The sequence below is a fragment of the Talpa europaea genome (genome assembly GCF_964194135.1).
Source record: "Talpa europaea genome assembly, chromosome: 10".
NCBI lineage: Eukaryota > Metazoa > Chordata > Mammalia > Eulipotyphla > Talpidae > Talpa > Talpa europaea.
In genome coordinates, this window is record NC_140077.1 from 18,329,768 (window position 1) to 18,347,184 (window position 17,417).

A 17,417-nucleotide genomic window follows, 5' to 3' on the forward strand; every position below is an offset into this window, starting at 1 on the left:
CTGCCAGGCAATTTGCTTCTGCCCCCCACCTCCCTGCCTGCTCCCCCAAACCGTCAGGGGCCACAGTTTCCCATGTTTAATGGAGAAGGGAAAAGTTTCCAAAACGAGGAAGAAGAGAAGGGGCCCTGTTGGCTTGTCCCTGGGCTAAAGTCTGAAGAGGTGCATGTCGGGTAGGCGCCGCGGCGGGCTAGGAGCTGCGGTAGGTCTTGATGATGTCCTTGATGGGGCGGCGGCAGATGGGGCAGCAGGCGTGGAGAGCCTTCTTGAGGCGGAGGCCGCAGGCATAGCAGAGGCACATGTGGCCACACGTGTAGATGACCGTGTCCACCGCGTGCTCATAGCAAATGGTGCACTCGTCGCTCCACTGGCCCGTGCCTGGGGTCACTGGCGACTCAGGCAGGCTCACAGGTGAGTTGGGGGCTGTCCCTGGGGGTGAGGGACACCAGTCAGGGGTGACAGGACCCAGCCCAATCCAGCCCTGCGTTCCAGGAAAGAGAACCCCCTTGCCTCCTACCCTCCACCCATTTATCAGGATCCGCCTTTTATTACCCTGGCAACCCAGCTTTCTGGGCATGGGAAAGAAGAGGCTGGGAAGTGCCACCTGTGGCCCCTCAGCTCCCAGATCAGGGGCCAAGGTGTCCATGTGGCTATGAGGAGGCCCCAAATCTGTTAAAGGCAGGTCCCAACTAAGCTATTCTTTGGTGTTCCCTGGAGAAAACTGCCCAGCCAAGGGACAAGACAGGCTGCACCCAGAAATCACCCCCTTGTGGGCGGCGGCCACTGAGCCTGTCTCCGTCCCCTCTGGCGTCCCAGTGCTAATACAGAGGCGATCTCCTGCCTCCGGCAGGGAGGGGGGCGGCCCGGCACAGCCGTGGCCCTGCAGGGCCAGCTTACTCACCGCTGGCAGAGCCGCCCAGAGGGCCAGAGCTGCACGTGCTGAGCAAAGGGTCGGAGAGGCGACTGCCCAGGGCACTGGGCGAGGTTGGTGTGGAGGCAGGGGAGCAGGGAAGCGAGGGGATGCCCCGCTCTGCCGAGATGGTGGAACCTGCGGACGGGAAGGGAAGGACACCCTAGCCACTCAGGTCCACTGAGAGAAAGTCTCCGCCTCTCTGCCCCTCCCGGAGAGAAAGCGGGCGGCACAGCTGAGTGTGCAGCCAACCAGCAGGCTCTGGGCAGGATTCCGCTGGCTGGCCCAGCCCCCTGCCCCCTGCTCTGCTCCCACCTGCACACCAGAGGGCCTCTGCATGCTCTGCTGTGCTTATGTCAGTCGTCTCCGAGCAAGCCCCTTGCCTAGAATCCCTCCACCTGCAAGATTTCCTGTGCCAGAGAATAAAGTCACCCTCACCCTTTAAGCCCTACCCTCACCCTCCTGCTCAGAGCCTGCACCCTTCCTCTCTGACCTCAGATGCCACCCACCTTCTCTGCTGCTCTGCCACCTTGGAAAGCCGGTTCTGCTCCCGCTCTTGTTCTGGTCCTGCCTTCTTTCCCTCCCTGTTTCCCGCCCTTGCTCCTTCCCCTCTTCCGCTCCTCACTTTCCTCTTGCCAGGCTCCTTGCTCCCTTCCTCCCTCCATCCCTCTCTCCCTCTTTAAATCCTTGCCGAGGACCTACCAGGTACTGGGTGCTGTGTATCCAGAAACTGGAAACCAGACTGGCAGAGTCCTGCCCCCAGTGAGCTAACTGATGGCGGAAGCTTCTTGAGGCTGTCCTCAAAAGCCCTCCTCTGGGCAGCCGGGACTCCCCACCACCGCCACATTATCGAGCACTGACCGGCCACACCCCACATACACAGGACTAAACCACCACAGAGCCTGGAGTATTATCTGTTCTCTGCCGAGGAATCCAGCCGTTGCTCCAGTTAAACCACGAGCTTCCTGAGCAGGAAATCTTATTTACCTTTGACTCTCCCACAGGACCTAACATAATGCCCTACACCTCAGTAGCTGTTCAATGCGATCTTTTTTATTAGTACTTCTTAGTTCAAATTCATTTAATAGTCTTACTACTTCTAAGAATATTCATCACGTGTCCACAGGGTTTCCTTATTTTTGTTAATAGTTTAAATTATCAGCTCCGTCTTTCAGAAATGCACACCTCCTATTTGCTTTTCTTACCTTATTACACTGGCTAGCCTTCTCAGAACATTGTTCGAAGGCTTCACTACCCTATTCCTGACTAATGAGAATGTTTCTGGTGTTTCACCACTAAGTATGAAATTGGCTGTAGTTTTGGAATGAAGGCACTATCCTTCCATTCTTAGTTCACTTAAGCCTTCAACAATGCAAAGCATTTCTCTGTAAGGTAAATAATTACCTTTCTACACTGTCACTCATTTGTTTTTGCTTTGGAGTGCGTCGGGATCCCCTAATACCAATTTGCTAGTTGAGATGCCCAAGTCGGAACAGCTCAGGAATACTTTGTTTAGATATACTTTGTTTAGATATACTGTTTGATTATTCTTCAATGCCCACCTTGGCCCACTTGCCTCTTGAAACATTTAAATCCTGATTTTTTTTTTTTTTAAAGCATCTCCTTTGCTTTGGGCAACAAAAGTTTCTGTAAGCCTAGTAAGCCTCTCCAGGCAACAGAAGTCTTGTTGGAAAGCTACTCATCTATTATTAGATGGTGCTGGGGCAAGAGTGTACCTTGCTGTTATGTAATCTCCTTCATATGAGGAGCAGTGTCCCCTCGTGAGTGTAGCCAAATATCTTTTAACCTCAGCCTGAGTTTTTTTTCTGATTTCTTTTTACTCCAACCTGAATCTTCACCCCGACTTCCTTCCTTCTCAATATATTTTTATCCAGCCTGATTTCTTCTCAATCCATCCTGACATCTTTCCTCAATTCTAACTTTCTAGCACCCCAGTCTTCTTTCTCTTCATTCCTTTTGTAATTCATTCTTCACTCCATCTTCTTCTGTTCTCTTTGCAGAATAGGAAGTCCCCACTGATTTTATGTGACCTCAGAAACTCACATACACACCATCATCAATGGCATTCCATACACAAACATACATGCACTCAGTGATCATAATCTTATCTATGAAGCTTCTGGGGTGAGGTCTAGGTCTCTGAAATTGTCTAAGCAAATTTGCTTTAAAAAAACAACTCAGATGCCTATGACCTATCCAAGATCTAAAGAACCCAAATCTCTGGAGGTGGGATCCAAGAATCTGCACCTTAGTGGGTTCTTCAAGTGAATCCAATAGAACTAGTCCATGCCAGTGCAGCTGGCTAGCCCAGAAATCAGAAAACACAAATACCTGTTCATTCTGGGGTAACCAAAGTCCCAGGAGATGCTTTGAGAAACCATTTGTCAAATTAGTTTAGAAGAGCTATATGCCATAACCACCACCAAGCCCTCCTTTCAAGATTCGTATCAATGGTTCTGAGAAGTTCTGCAACAAAGAATCCCTTGTTTTTCTTAAAGTTGGTACTTCCCAAGCTTTCTTGACCCAAGGATCATTTTCCAAAGGACAACCATCCCAGAATTCTCTGGCTCACACAATCCGCATCCCCCAGGCCATTTAAACTGCCCATTCAAACCCAGGAAAGGAAAGGAAGACCCAAACCTCTGCAACCTCATTTCCTCCAGGCACCACCCTGCACGCCACCTGGCTGCTAACATGCCAGCCTATTTTTCTGACTCAGAACTCACTACCATCCTTAGAGATGGAGGAGGCCTTTGTTCCCATTCTGGAGAAACGGAAACTGAGCCTCACAAAGTTAACTGCTGGCAGAAGCAATATTTCTCATTTTTAAGTGACCCTGGGCGGGTGTGTATCTGGGTCAAGAGAGTGTGAGGGAGACTGATTCACACGTGTCCCCCCTCCTCAGGGTCTATCTGATGAGCTTCGAGGCCCACAGACGAGAGGGTCGAATCTCACCTCCCAAGGCCAGGCGCGGGGGTGAGGTGGGGTGGGGTGTGGTGAGGTGGGGTGGGGTGGGGTGGGGTGGGCTGAGGTGGGGTGAGGTGGGGCGAGGCGGGGCAGGGCGGGTGGAATGGCCGTCGTGACGCGCTCACCGAGAAGGCGGATCTGCGTGATGGCTCCGTGCAGGCCGAAGAGCATCCAGAGCGGCTGCGAGGAGTCCACGCACAGCTGCATGCCGGCGGCCGCCCCGTTGTGGCTGAGGTGCAGCTCACCGTCGGCGTTGACCACGAAGCCCAGGATGTCGCCGCTATGCAGGGGCCCGGGCACGCGACACACGGCCCAGAACTCCTTGCGGTCCACCAGGGCCTCGGGGCTGAAGGGCAGGTCCGCGGGCCGCAGCGTGCTGGGGTCGCACGTGGTGACGCCGAAGGAGAGCGCGCCCGGCCGCGCGCCGCCGCCGGAGCGCGTGACCTTGACGAAGATGGTCTCGGCCACGCGCACGGGCCGGCTGGTGAAGACGAGCGCGCGCTCGTCGCGCCCGTGCTCCAGGCGCGCCACCGTCTGCTCGTCCAGGATGCGGACGTGCGCGCCGCCGCGCAGCGCGTGGAAGCGCAGGTCGCCGTCGAGCTGCGCGGGCAGCGCGCGGCTGTGCTGCGAGTTGAGCGAGTTCTGCGGGATGGGGCAGCCGGCGGCGGGCAGGGCCTCGTCGACGTCCGCGCCCGGCACGTTGAGGTCGCACAGGCTCACGGAGAGGCGCGCCTCGTCGGCCTCGCGCCGCAGGGACGGCCGCCGCAGGGCTGTGAAGGAGCGCGGCCGCAGGCAGTCGGGCAGCACCAGCTCGCTGTCTGCGGCCAAGGAGGGGGGAGAGCCGGTCACGCGGGCCCCCCCCCCCCGCCTCCTTCCTCAGGTCGCGCTTACCGGACTTTCCACAGCATAGAAAATGCGTAGGGCAGGGGCCTCCCGGTGGCGCAAGGGGTTAAGCACCGCACTTTGAAGCAATCAATCTGCACCTCTGCAGCATGAGTTCGATCCCCGGCCTTGCCAGGGAGCTACCCACATGGCGCAGCAGACCTCTCCTGTCGTGCCCGCTGCTCCCCTCAGCAGTGTATTTCCTCAGTCTGCCTGTTCTGTTCCCTGCTCTGGCTCTGGTGAATCCTCTCACTCCCCAACCACCACACCTCTGGCCTGTACCCCAGCTCTTGTATGCATAAATAAATAAAATCTTTAAAATAAAAATGCTTACGGCATAAATTAGCGAGCAAAGTTGCAAAGTTATGCAGGACATCTGTTTGTTTAAGCAAGGGAATAGGCTGGAGGGAAAGACATCAAAATTGAAAATACGGTTGTTCTGCAGCTTTACGTGGGGGGAGTTTAACTCCTGGGACTCTCCCTCTTCATCCCCAGCAGCTAGCACAGCGCCAGCACTTAGGCCACAGTAAATATTTGTGGATGCACTTCCCACTGGGATGTCAGAAGGAACCCCCCTCCCCAGAACCCCTTTCTGTGTAAATTGTCTCAGCCTTATCCTAACAATTACGTTTTGGGGTTATCATTGCCACAGAAGGACACTGAGCTGAGATAAACTAAGTAAATTAATTCAAGATAACCTCTTGAAACGAACCCTCTCACTTTTTAATCATACAAGTAGTACAGGTACATTTTGTAGAAAACACAGTTCAGCTAAAGAAAAAAGAATCGTCTGTCAGCCCACCACCCAGAAAAAAAAACCACCATTCATATTTGTATATATGACCCGCCTGCCTTTTTTTCAGTGCATGTTGTTATTTTTAAAACACAAAAAGTCTTGCTATATAGACAGCGGTCTTGCTGTATAGACAGTAGTTTTTAACCCTTTCTGAGTAACAAACCCCTTTGAATATGTTGTAACTCTCTCAGAAAAATGTACATTGTCCCTGAATTCTGTGGATAATTTCAGGGCATCTGTGAATTATACAGGCCATCCAACAACCACGGGTGCCAAGGGAAAGCCCTGCTATGCAGATATCCTTTTCAAAACTCGCATTTCTACTTACTGTGTCCTGAACACCTTTCTGTGGCACTAACCATGTTTCTAACACCATATTGTTTAATGGCTGTGCTATGTCCTGTTTTATGGGGTTCTACAACTTACAATAAAAGTCATCACCATGCTTGATGAATTACCCCGTTTTGTCCTTAAAGACGCCCATGGAGGTGTTCCCATTGTACAGATAAAGCTCAACGATGTTATGAGTCAGCCATCAAGCAGCAGATCCAGGACTGAAACTGGCCCATCCACCTCCTGACACCACATTATTCACATTCAGGCCTTCCCTGCTTCCTGAACCCCCTCTGCAGAAGTCAAAGTACCCAAATTTAGGTACTTTTCTCTGAGCCTCTCAGAGAACTCTGCTTTCTTTACAGGAAGTAAGGATGGCTAGGCTGCCCGCGTGTGAGGAGTGTGGGTGACTGGACTGGTAGGGGTAGCAGAGGCCAAAATTTCACTCCTGCTGAGTTCAGAGTCTTGAAAGCCTCCCTATTGTTGTTCTTCTTCAGCCCTGCCCCCTTCCAGGAAGTGTTGTTTGGACCCAGGCAAGGAGAGGGTGCTGGATCCTCCCCCAAGTCTACTGTCTCACTGCAGAGTAGCCTCTTGGGGCCTGGCTGGTTGGGATTTCCCAGCATCGTGCTTGGCAAAGGAGGCGGGAGCCAACCGGAAAATGCGATTATTCCAGGGAATTGACTCTGTGATAGCAATGGTGCAAAGGCTGGGGGCTACAGAGAGGCAGAGGTGTGGAGGGCCCAGACAGGAGGGGGAGGCATGAGACAATAGTAGAAAGCTGGGGAGGACTCCACCCAGGGAACAGCCCCTTCTCCCCCACCCCTCAGGGATTCCAGGATGCAAAGGACTGGAGACAGAGAGGAGATGGGATGCTGACAGCAGAGTGAGGAGCAAACAAGTGACTCAGAGATGCCCTGCCAGGGCCTACGGAACAAGGCTGTCACAGGAGTCCGTACACCTGTGTACTCCCACGCGCCTATCCCCATCCCACTCAGGACACTCAGTCCTGGGCCTGTGGAGCCAGCCAGACCCTCATAACACATTTCTGAATGGAGCTAGATGTGACTTGCTCTGTTTTCTGTTCCTTCAGGAATCCTCTAGGTGACTATACCCACTAGCAGATATTCGCTACCTCCCAGGAAACCTGTACCCTATTGAGCTGCTCTCTCTTTAAAAGTGTTTCCTTCTCTCAAACCAAAACCTGCCTCTCTATATTTAAACTACTACCTCTGGGGCTGCCTCTCAGCCCCACAGTGAAGACAACTCTCCTCAGGAAATAATTCACTCCCACATACCTCCCACGTTTTGGACAATGAACAGAACAGACTCAGTGCTCCCGATATGCTCTGGACCAGCTCAAGTTATGGTGTGGCCATCACCTCCCTTGATACGTACCGATACATCTAATAATGTGACCTAAGAAAATTGTAGGCATTTTAGTAACCAAAATCCATTGACAAGTAGACAAGATAGAAGCATCCCTAAATGCAAGAACTTAGAAATCATCAGCCTGAGTTCAAATCTTGGCTCTGCCATTTTCTGACTAATGACTTTGGAAAAATATCTTCCCCTCTTAGGGCTTCCCTTTTAGAGCAGTTACATCAGAATTAATAATCTGTATAAAATCTGCATTTTAACACGCTCCCAGAAGGGATACTGTGAAGATGAAATGGAATAAGCTATAAAGACCACCTAATAAAGTACCTGGCACATAAGAACCACTGGGTTAATACAAGCCATGGCAGGTGGCTCAGTGGAGAGTACATGGGCTCTGGGATGACACAGGCCTGGTTTCAACGTGTAATCCAGCACTTGACTGGTAGCCTGTGGGTCAGCAACGCTCCTCCCTGTCTCGATCTCTCACCTGAAGAACAGGGGTAATAATACCTGCCTAGGAGCTTGCAGGGATCAAAGACAGGGTGGAAAGCACCTGGCTTCTAGGTACTTGCTAACTTCAGATATTAGTATTTGCTTAGGCTGAGTTTGTCAATAAAAGTCACGTGCACCTGCACTCAGACAATTCACTTTTTGTCCCTGAATGTAGGACTTTAACATCAGTCACAATAGGCACCTGAGACATAACAGTGACATCACTGACTACAGACCAGGAAGGAGAGGCTACAAAGTGGAGATCAGAGGAGAAAAGGAAAAGGAAGGAGAGTGAGAGGTAGAGAAGAGCAGGGGGTAGGAAGATGACCCCTTTGACTTTGTTCGAATGTGGCTAGAATTGGGAGAGAAGTAGAGGAGATGCTGGGAAACAGTTAAAAACAGAATCCCTGGGGCCAGTGCCCAGTCCAAGTACGTCTTTTCCTCCATCCCCTCCACCCCGCAGGGTCAGGAGCAGCTGCAGGCTGCCAGCAAGCCCCAAAATAACCACCCCATCCATGGGCCCAGCTGCGCCGGGGCCCTGAAATAGATGAAACTCGAGATGGAGGAGCTGGTCAGAGCACCCTCCGCAGAGAGACAGCAAAGGTCACAGCCCAGTGAGCCGACGTCAAGTCAGTGGTTAGGGGAGGGTCCCAACCCTCGAACCCGTGGGAGAACACCATGGGACTGTACCATGGGGAACAGCCTGGAAAAAGCCAATCAGACATCCCACAACCCCAATCAGTGGGGTGGCCCCATATCTGGAAGCAACAAGTTATGTAATCTCTGCCTGGGACCCGTGGTCACCCACTTTGGAGGTGTTTATGATGAGGGAGGAGCAGCACCAGGCGTGGGGAGAAGCCGCAGAAGTGGCCTCATCTCGTGTCCCCTCTTATAAGGAGGAATTCGTCAATCTCCAGCTCCTGCCTAATTCAGAGCCTAGTGGTGGCTCTGCAGACCTCCTGGGCCCGAGCAGAAACCACCAGACCCCGAAGAGACAAGGAGGTCCAGGCCAAGCGGTTTCTCCCCTCGGGGTGGTACTCAGGGTACCCATCGACTGTGTGCTCAGCCCGGGGGTGCCCTCGGGAGAATCAAAACTTGGAAGCATGAAAATATTTGAGTACAATTTCTTATAAGATTCTTAGCATCTGGGCCTCCCTGGTGGCGCAGCGGTTGAGCGCTGGGTTGTGAAGCTGCCCGCAGCCTCTGCAGCGCCAGTTCGATCCCCGGCTGCTCCTCGGCCACCAGAGGAGGGTCCCGCATGGCGCGCAGACCTCTCCTGCCGCCCGCTGCTCCCCTCAGCAGTGTACTTCGGTCCTTCTGCCTGCTCTGCTCCCCGCTCTGGCTCTGGTGAATTCTCTCACCCTCCCGCGCTTCTGACTGTACCCTGTGCTTGTATAAATAAATAAATAAATCTTAAAAAATAAATAAATAAAAGAACTACTTAAAAATAACAAATTAAAAAAAAAAAAGATTCTTAGCGTCTCGGGTTAGACAGGACTTTAGAAAACAAGGAAATTCCTGTATCTCTGCCAAGTTCTCACCCAGCCTTAGCTGGAATGCCCCTGAGGACAAGGAGCTCAGCACCTACCCCCTAGCATTGACAACAACGCCTGTTAGAAAAACTCCCCTTGCATAGGTCTGTATGTATCCTCATCCATTCCTGGGCCCTCTCCTCTTCCGTAGGACAAATATCTCTTCTAGGGAAAGCGCTCCAGTTGAGGCTAAGGCCCCCTTTTTGTTTCAGAGTGAGTCAGAGAAGCCACCTTGGAAGAAACAAAATTTGACCCGCAGGATAAGAGAGTCTGAACTGAGACGGAGCGAGAGGCACTGGGTCGGGACACTGTGTTAGCAAATGGCTGGAGAAGTCGGAGCAAGGCCCAGGGAGGAGAAAGGAAGGGAGGGAAGGAGAGGGCCAGGCTGAGGGCACTGAGCCAACTCTCGGCCAGAGACCCCTTAGAGCCCCCCACACATTGCCAGCCAGCGCAGGGTTACCCAGGCACCAGTGCAGGGGGCCCGGGGGCAGGCGCAGGCTCCTCTGAAGCAGGGCCGACCATCAGCCTGACTTGTTTGTTTAGATTCTCGCTTCCAGAGCACTGGATAATCTTTAACTAGGGGTCAGCCAGCAGCCACCCAAACGGCTGGCGTGTATCTGTGGCCCCTGTTTGGAAGGTGCTGCCAGCCGTTTGCTGTCTCCATAAACATCCTCCTGGCGGCAGCATCTGGCACAGGGCAGGGGTAGGAGCTGGAAAGGCAGGTACATGACTTGGACCGGGGAGGGGTCTCTCCACCCCTCTGGACAGCGCCCTGAAATTCACACCCACATCCGCTCTTTCCATGTAAAGTCAATCATGGGAAAACTACAAGAAATACTCTTCCTGAGGTTCACGGAGGGAAATGCAAAATGTCCTGGGAGCACTTGGCGACACAAACTTAAGATTTATAGACTCTTCAAGGCATAGGTTCTCAGAGTCATCTTGTCGAGTGGTTCTCAACCCCTCTATTTTTAAGCAGTGGATTCCTTTGTGGAACAGAACCAAAAGGTCTGCTTGAGGCTGAAGGGGAGGATGAGGGCCCTACCTCCAGCCTTCCCTCTGCTTCTCTCAGTTGCTCAGAAAGGCCTCTGTGGAACCCCAGTGCTCAAGGAACCCAGCTGGAGACCCATGCATCTTGTTCTGTGAAACTGTGTAGACTGCACGGGTAGATTTTCATTGAGACACAGGGATTTGGCTTAAAGGCTGCTTCTCCAATGAGAAAACTGGCTCGAGGGCTTATCTTTTTGGTGGCATTTTTAAATTAGGTAACCCTTTTTAACCTAAAAACAATAGCCCTTCCCATTTGTGTAAACACGTTGGCATAGCCACCAGCCCCGCACTCTGCGAGGGGAACGGCACATGGATAATTATATGCAAATAATAGACAAGGCGGCTGAGGCGCAGAGAAGCTGAGAGACTTGCCCATAGCCAGTGAGGGGCCATGTCAAGTCCTGACTCAGTCAGGCCTCCTCCTTCTGAATGCAGGCTTTGATCCCAACAGTGCACAGCCCCAGCTCCCACCCTGCACAGACCCCCCACCCTGGGGTCCCCAGGTCTCTCCAAGATCCCCAGACTATTTCTCAGGCCAAAGAGACACAAGATAGAAACATGAAATTGCCATTTGTGGACATTACAAACAATCTGATGTTGGCAATTACATATGGGTCCATTTTATATATCAAGACATTCATTCTGCTAGGAAACTCATATACCATGAGCAATAGAGCCGGACAAAGCCCTCAGGGCCTGCAGGGAACCACAAGGCAGACCAAGCAGCCCTCAGGGCTGAATCGGATTGTGGCACCCCACTGGGCTCTGCCCTGTGCTGATCCTGTGGGCCCAACTGTGGTTGGTCAGTCTGAGCCCAACATGTACACTGGCCCCTGTGCGTTGAGCTCTCGTAAGCACTGCTCTGGAAGACACAGAGGGCCACAGCCCCCACCCTTGGAGGGAATCCAGGCTTACTGGGAAGGCCAGATGGACTCATATTTAGAGAGGTTGGGAGTAAAGCAGTCCATGTGGGCTCCTGAGCTTAATCCCAGCCAACCACCAGCTGTGTGACCTAGGGCACGTTATCAGGCCTCTCTGAGCCTCTGATTCCTTATCTGCAAAAACAGTACAATAATAGCTCTCTTTACAATGTGGGCAAAGAGGATTGAAGAGGAGTGAGGTCCTTAAAGAACAAGACACTGGAGCAGACCGCCGGCACCACTTAGACCTCCACATGCTTCAGGTGCTGAGAACAGGCAGCTAGAAAAGGCTTCCCAAGAGAGCAAAGGATTTGCTGTTGAGGGCCTCCCCTGGTGGCGCAACGGTTGAGCGCTGGGTTGCGAAGCTGCCCGCAGCCTCTGCAGCGCCGGTTCGATCCCTGGCTACTCTCCGGCCACCAGAGGAGGGTCCCACATGGCGCGCAGACCTCTCCTGCCGCCCGCTGCTCCCCTCAGCAGTGTACTTCGGTCCTTCTGCCTGCTCTGTTCCCTGCTCTGGCTCTGGTGAATTCTCTCACCCTCCCGTGCTTCTGACTTTAACCAGTGCTTGCATAAACAAACAAACAAATAAATAAATAAAAAAAAAAAAAGGATTTGCTGTTGGGTGCTGATAAAATCGGCAGAATTTGGACTGAGCAGAAACGAAGTAGCTGGAAGTCTCTGAGCAGAAGGAGCAGCAAGATTTTTTTAATCATGAAGAAATGAAAATTGTCAACGAGAAAGAGATTACCACCAGCATCCTCAGCTCTTTCGCCCATCCCAAGAGCTTAGCTTAGTGTCCTTAAACTAACATTTACCTTTCAGGCCTTGGCAGCCACAGCTGAGGGTAAATATTGGGTTAACCTGGGAAGCAGATGCCCCAGATGGCAGTGTGGTCCTTAGCTGCTAGGGCGGGGACGGGTTGGGGAGGGATGGTTCATACTCTGTTGCCGCTGGGGCAAATCCAGCATGGGGGGCGTGACCCAGGACTTTATCTCCAGAGAGGCCGCGGCCTCTTATTGCAGGCAGCCAGGCTGTTCTCCTGCCCTAAGAACTGGCCCAGCAGCAGCCTGATCCTCAAAAACTACTGCAAGCAAGAGTCTCTGGACATATCTCCCCTCGGTAGACAGCTGGGGTCTTTGACCAAGATGTGCATAGGTTGGGAACATGCAAGGCAAAGGAGCCTTTGGAACTGGCCAGCTAACACCTTCCTTGACTCAATCACTACCATTTTGATTTGGCAATAAATCTCCTCACACGGACCTAATGCCAAGATCAGCACAGGAGATCTGAAATCCAGACCCAGTCTGGCTGCTGACCAGTTGGGAAATTTTATTCAGGTACCTCCTCATCTCTGAAACTTGCATTTCTCCATTGTCAACCACACTTGTTCTTACAGGAAAATGTGGCAGCACAGAAGCTGCCAGAAATTTTCTATTCTCATGGTTTTCTCCCTTGTGATGGATACACATACCTACAGCAATTCATACCCCCTCTCCAGTCACCCACTGCTGCTCCACTTTACACCCTCCCCTCAAGGATCTGCTCCTGGGCTGACTGCTAATTCTCTACCTCTGTCTATGCACACCTCTCCTGTCTGAACTAAACTGTTCCTCCTCAGCCAATTCATCTCCCTTGGTTCCTAACTTGAAACTCACCTCCTACAGAAAGTCCTCCTGGATTGTCCCCCACCTATACCCACAGTTGTGTTCCTCACCCACACTTAATTGCAGGATTGGTTTTAGGTTGTCTCAGAGAGGTTACATAGTCTGTCCCTCAAAGTAAACACTCTTCAAGGAAAGGAACTGAGTTTTCCATTGCTAAGCCCCCAGCCCCACCCCAGGCTAGTGCCTAGGCTGCCATGGGTACATAGGGGTATTCAGGAGTACCCTGTGAGTAAGTCTTGGCTCAACAGCTTTCTTCCAGGATCCATAGCTGTTCTTCCTGAGCCAACATTTCTGAGAGGAGCAGGGAAACCTTGAAAAACTGGGATAGGACCTTATCTCTCCAAGTATTAATCACCCCATAAAACTTGTGTTTATTTAGTTGCTGGCAAAGCCTTCTTCCTGGAGGTAGGAAGCTGTTATTCTTAGAGATACCAGCTCATGCTTGGGCCAGGGAGCCTCAAGGGAAGAGAGTGATCTGCTGAACTCCAGCATGAGGAGGAGCCTGGAAGGCCCCAAGCAGGCCCACTAAGCTGTGACATGGGCACCAGGCGGTCTGGGTTATGGTTAGAGCAGTGAGGGCCAGGGCCAGGGAACCTGCTGGAGGCGTTCATCAGGGAGGGACACCAGGCCCTGTCTCCAGTCTGTCTGGGAAAACGGCCCATCCGTCCATGACCTGACTAGTGAACCTCCCATGTGCCAGGTAGCCCCGGATGTCTCTGATCTGAAAAGCAGATTTAAGCCAAGTGGGGTTTGGAAGACTTTGGTCATAAGTTCCAGACAGAGGCAGGAGGGGATAGGGAAGATTTGGCAGAATGTCTCTGGAGATGAGACGCTAGTTTGGGAGAAATCATCCCAGGAAAGACAGGCCTATCCGCAGAGTCACCAAGGCAGAGTGACTTCCTCAGAGAAGAGAGAAACTCAAAGGCAGCAGCTAAGGAGGAACACCAGGGAAAGTCAGAGGAACCCCCCCCCCCCAGTGCTTTCTCTCCCCTTTCACCTTCATCCCTGCAAAAACATGAGTGTGGGGTTGGACTTGGGAGGCAGAGGTGGTCAGGGGCTTACTAGGGACTGCAGCTGGCTCTGCCACTCACCTGCTACACCTCCTGGCCAGTGATTCAACTACTCTGAGCCTACTCTCCCATCCACAGGCCCAGGAGTCTGCCTCCCAGGGTTGCTGTGGGAACAGTGATAACAAAGCACGTGCACATAGCAAGTGCTCTATAAACTAGTTTTGCCACCTAATGTTAACTACATCCTGGGTGGGGTCCTCAAGGCTACGTGTGTGATGGTGCAGGGTGTGAAGTGTTCAAAGCCACAACCTCAGGGGCCTCGGAGACAGAACTCTCACCCACGCGCCACTGGCCGCAGCTGTGGGTCAGGCAAAGAGGTGATCTGCTGGCCAAAGAGGTGATCTGCTCCAAGAATCGCCCACTCGGCCCGGGGTTGCTCTGGGGGTGGGGAGGCCCCCATGCCTGATGGTGGTGAGCAGTATCTGAGCACAGCAGCTGAGGTGGGCCCTGCACCTAAGGGACCAGAGGGAGTGGCCACTCACCAAGCAGCTGCACGCCCCGCGTGAGGCCGTAAACATCCACCAGGGCCCAGAGCGGGTCTGCCGTGCGGACCCCATTGAAGAAGAGCATGGCGGCCGAGTCGTTGATGCGGTAGAACACACGGCCCTTCTTGTCCACCCAGAAGGCGATGATGTTGCCCTCATTGGCAAACTCCTCGGGCAGCGCCTTGGCCCAGAAGCCGCTCTGGGACACTAAGTCGGGGCAGGCGTACTTGGGCAGCGAGTCGGGGTGGATGCGGGACGGGTCCTTGCTCGTGAAGCCCAGGCGCAGCGCCCCACTCCAGCAGCACTGCTTCTTGGTGATCTGGCGGCAGGGGGTTGACCTCAGCCCCCAGCCCCCCCAGCCCCCCCAGCCCCCCCATCAGTGAGCCCCAGGGGAAGCGTGTGCCCTTCTCTGCAGATCACCCTCAGGCAGACGCCCTGGGGAGACCCACCGCCTGGCCGCCTAGCTCAGGCTCTGTTCCCTCCCCCGTGGCCTTGCCCAAGTCAAAGTCCTGTGAGAGGGAACTCCCCGCCTCCCCTCCTCCATCACACAGGGACGCTCGAGAAGGCAGCGAGGAAGACGGAGGTAAAGAGGCGGGACAAGGAAGACCAGACGTGGCCGCAGAGAGAAAAGAGAAGGGACAGCGTGTGGGAATGGCCGGGGTCAGGGTGGGGGGAAGCTCCGAGGCCCAGGGGTGCCGTGACCGGGGCTGAGAGGAGGGCCCACCTTCAACCTGACTTGCTCATAGATGAGAACCGGCCGGTTACTGAAGGTGATGGCGTTGCAGAAGCTGGCCTGCCTCTTGACGGCCTTATGGCTGAGGTCCATGAGGATCTGGGAGCCCTTGGTGTGCGGGTGGAAGAGCAGAGGAGCGGCCGGGAGGCCCCCGCCCGACAGCACCGGCGGACAGTGCTTCTGCTTGTGGTGGCATCGGTGAGAGGGCACAGGGAAGGGGCCGCCGATGGAGTCTGGAAAGGAACAAGCCATCGTGTCAGGGAACTTGACAGTCCAAGAGCAAAACCAAAAAGGGCAGCGGGCCGGGCAGAAGCAGAGGTTGCCCGTAGCTCCACCGTCCCCCCACCCACCACCACTGCCACCTTCTGCCACCGTCCCGCTCCCGCTGCCATGCACAGCTATTTCCCACCGCGCCATACACCACCATAGGACCCGCCACTGTCTTCACGCCACTCACCCATCTCCCCCCATCACCACCACTGACCGCCACCTACTGCTCCTCATGTCTACAGCTGCCATCGTGATAAAGTGCCACTTACCACCAAGTCCACCCCCATTCACTGTCACTCACGACCACCATTATTTATTTTATTAAACAAATTTTCATTATGGAGCTGCTTAATATCAAGCCCTGTCCCAAGCTCTGGAGAGACAAGCATGAAGCACACAGGGATCCTGTCCTTAAGAAGCCATCAGTCCAGGAGGAGACTGAGACAAAGACAGAAATTGGGATACAAATGGCAGGCAGTGTAAGGACAGGTCACTTCTCAGAAGGCCTCGAGGAGGAGATGGCGCCGGAGCTCAGCCGACCAGGCTGGTCTGCAGCAGTCACGTGACTGAGGCCCTGCCTAGAGACCAGCAAGGTCGGGGGCTGGGAGTCAGCCTCCACAGGTCACCCCGGGACCAGCCATCCTCTCCTCCTGCAGGGCCCTCCTTGCACCCCACGCTGCCTTCCTGCTTCACATTCCCGGGCGCTGCAGCACCTTGGACACAGGAGCCTTCCTAGAGAACTCAGGCCCACCTCAAGAACCTCTGACCAGGGAGGAAGGACACCCTTTTCCACAGACGGTTCTAACCACACCCAAAAGTGGCACAGGGTTTGGGCCAGCAGAAGGTGCTTACAAACACGTGAGGCTGGCGTCCAGGAGACAGAGAAGAGAGGAAGGAACGCGGGACAAGTGCCAGGTGGCTTGAGTCTGTCCCTAATCAGACTTGTGACCCTGAGGAAGTCACCACCCTCCCTGGCACATGGAGACCCCTGCCCTGTGGCTCTGAGGCATCCCTCAGCAGCACCCAGCATTAATGCACAGCCTGGGTGACTGGGAGCAAGGGAGGGAAGGGTGGTTTCATTTCTTCCCCAAGATCTGTGTCCCATCCGTCAGGAAGGGCAGCCCCTGCCTATCCCTTTATCCCGAGGGAAGAAGGATGTGGAGGAGGGGGAATATGGGAGTGGGGAAGTAAAAAGTCACAAAATGTGGCAGAGGCCTTCTCAGATGTTTCAAATCTGGTCTCTCTAAGACATGAATTTAATACAGAAAGTTCCATCAGCATCAGGCCTGCCCAGAGGCCTCCCAGTCCCTCAACAGGGAGAAGGGGCTTCCAAAAATGGGCGAGAGGAGAAAGAGAAACATCAAGGCAGCCAGAGGCCTAGACGTCTGCCCAGGCCGTGTTTGCATTCGTTTGCATCTTTGCTTCCTCTTTCCCACAGGCCCCACACCAGAGTCCACAGCCCAGCATCAGCCAGACCCCTGCACACTGGCCTCCAGGCCTCTCTAGAGCAGCTTCCTGCATGCCAGGACCCGAAGGTGGCAGTGACATGGGGAACCCTTACCTTGTTCTCACTGAGGAGATAAGACTAGACTTGTGGACCAAGCTCAAAGGGCCCTGAAAGCCACTAGGCCCCGAGGCTGGAATTGCTCGGAGGCCACCCAGCCAGTCTGAGGCGCTACTGGGGAGGTCATTCCAGAGAAGGAACTGTTGGGGTGAAGGGTGGAGGTGGCAATGCCTGCAGGTGGCCGTGCCTGTTGGGCTCAGCCTGAGACATAGTTTGACTCTTGGCTTCCAGATATATCCAGGTGAAAAGTGACGTTACGCATTGTAGGGATATATACAAACGTTGAATTTAAAGCATAAAGGAAGAAAACAGCTGCTGAGCGAATGGGTGGTAGAGGTGGCACATCTGTGCAAT

At 53.6% G+C, this 17,417-nt stretch overlaps 1 protein-coding gene across 2 annotated transcripts in view; it reads right to left on the minus strand.

Moving 5' to 3' along the window:
- Positions 1–187: 187 nt before the first annotated feature.
- The window catches only part of NEURL1 (neuralized E3 ubiquitin protein ligase 1), a gene marked incomplete at both ends in the record, with an annotated part of 56,125 nt that continues 38,895 nt past the window's right edge, over positions 188–17,417 (minus strand). For both annotated transcript variants that reach the window (XM_084244808.1, XM_084244809.1), the window contains 5 exons: positions 188–426; positions 899–1,045; positions 4,021–4,713; positions 14,494–14,815; positions 15,221–15,462. In XM_084244808.1, the coding sequence (XP_084100934.1) occupies positions 188–426; positions 899–1,045; positions 4,021–4,713; positions 14,494–14,815; positions 15,221–15,462 (1,643 nt within the window). The remainder of the gene's footprint in view (positions 427–898; positions 1,046–4,020; positions 4,714–14,493; positions 14,816–15,220; positions 15,463–17,417) is intronic.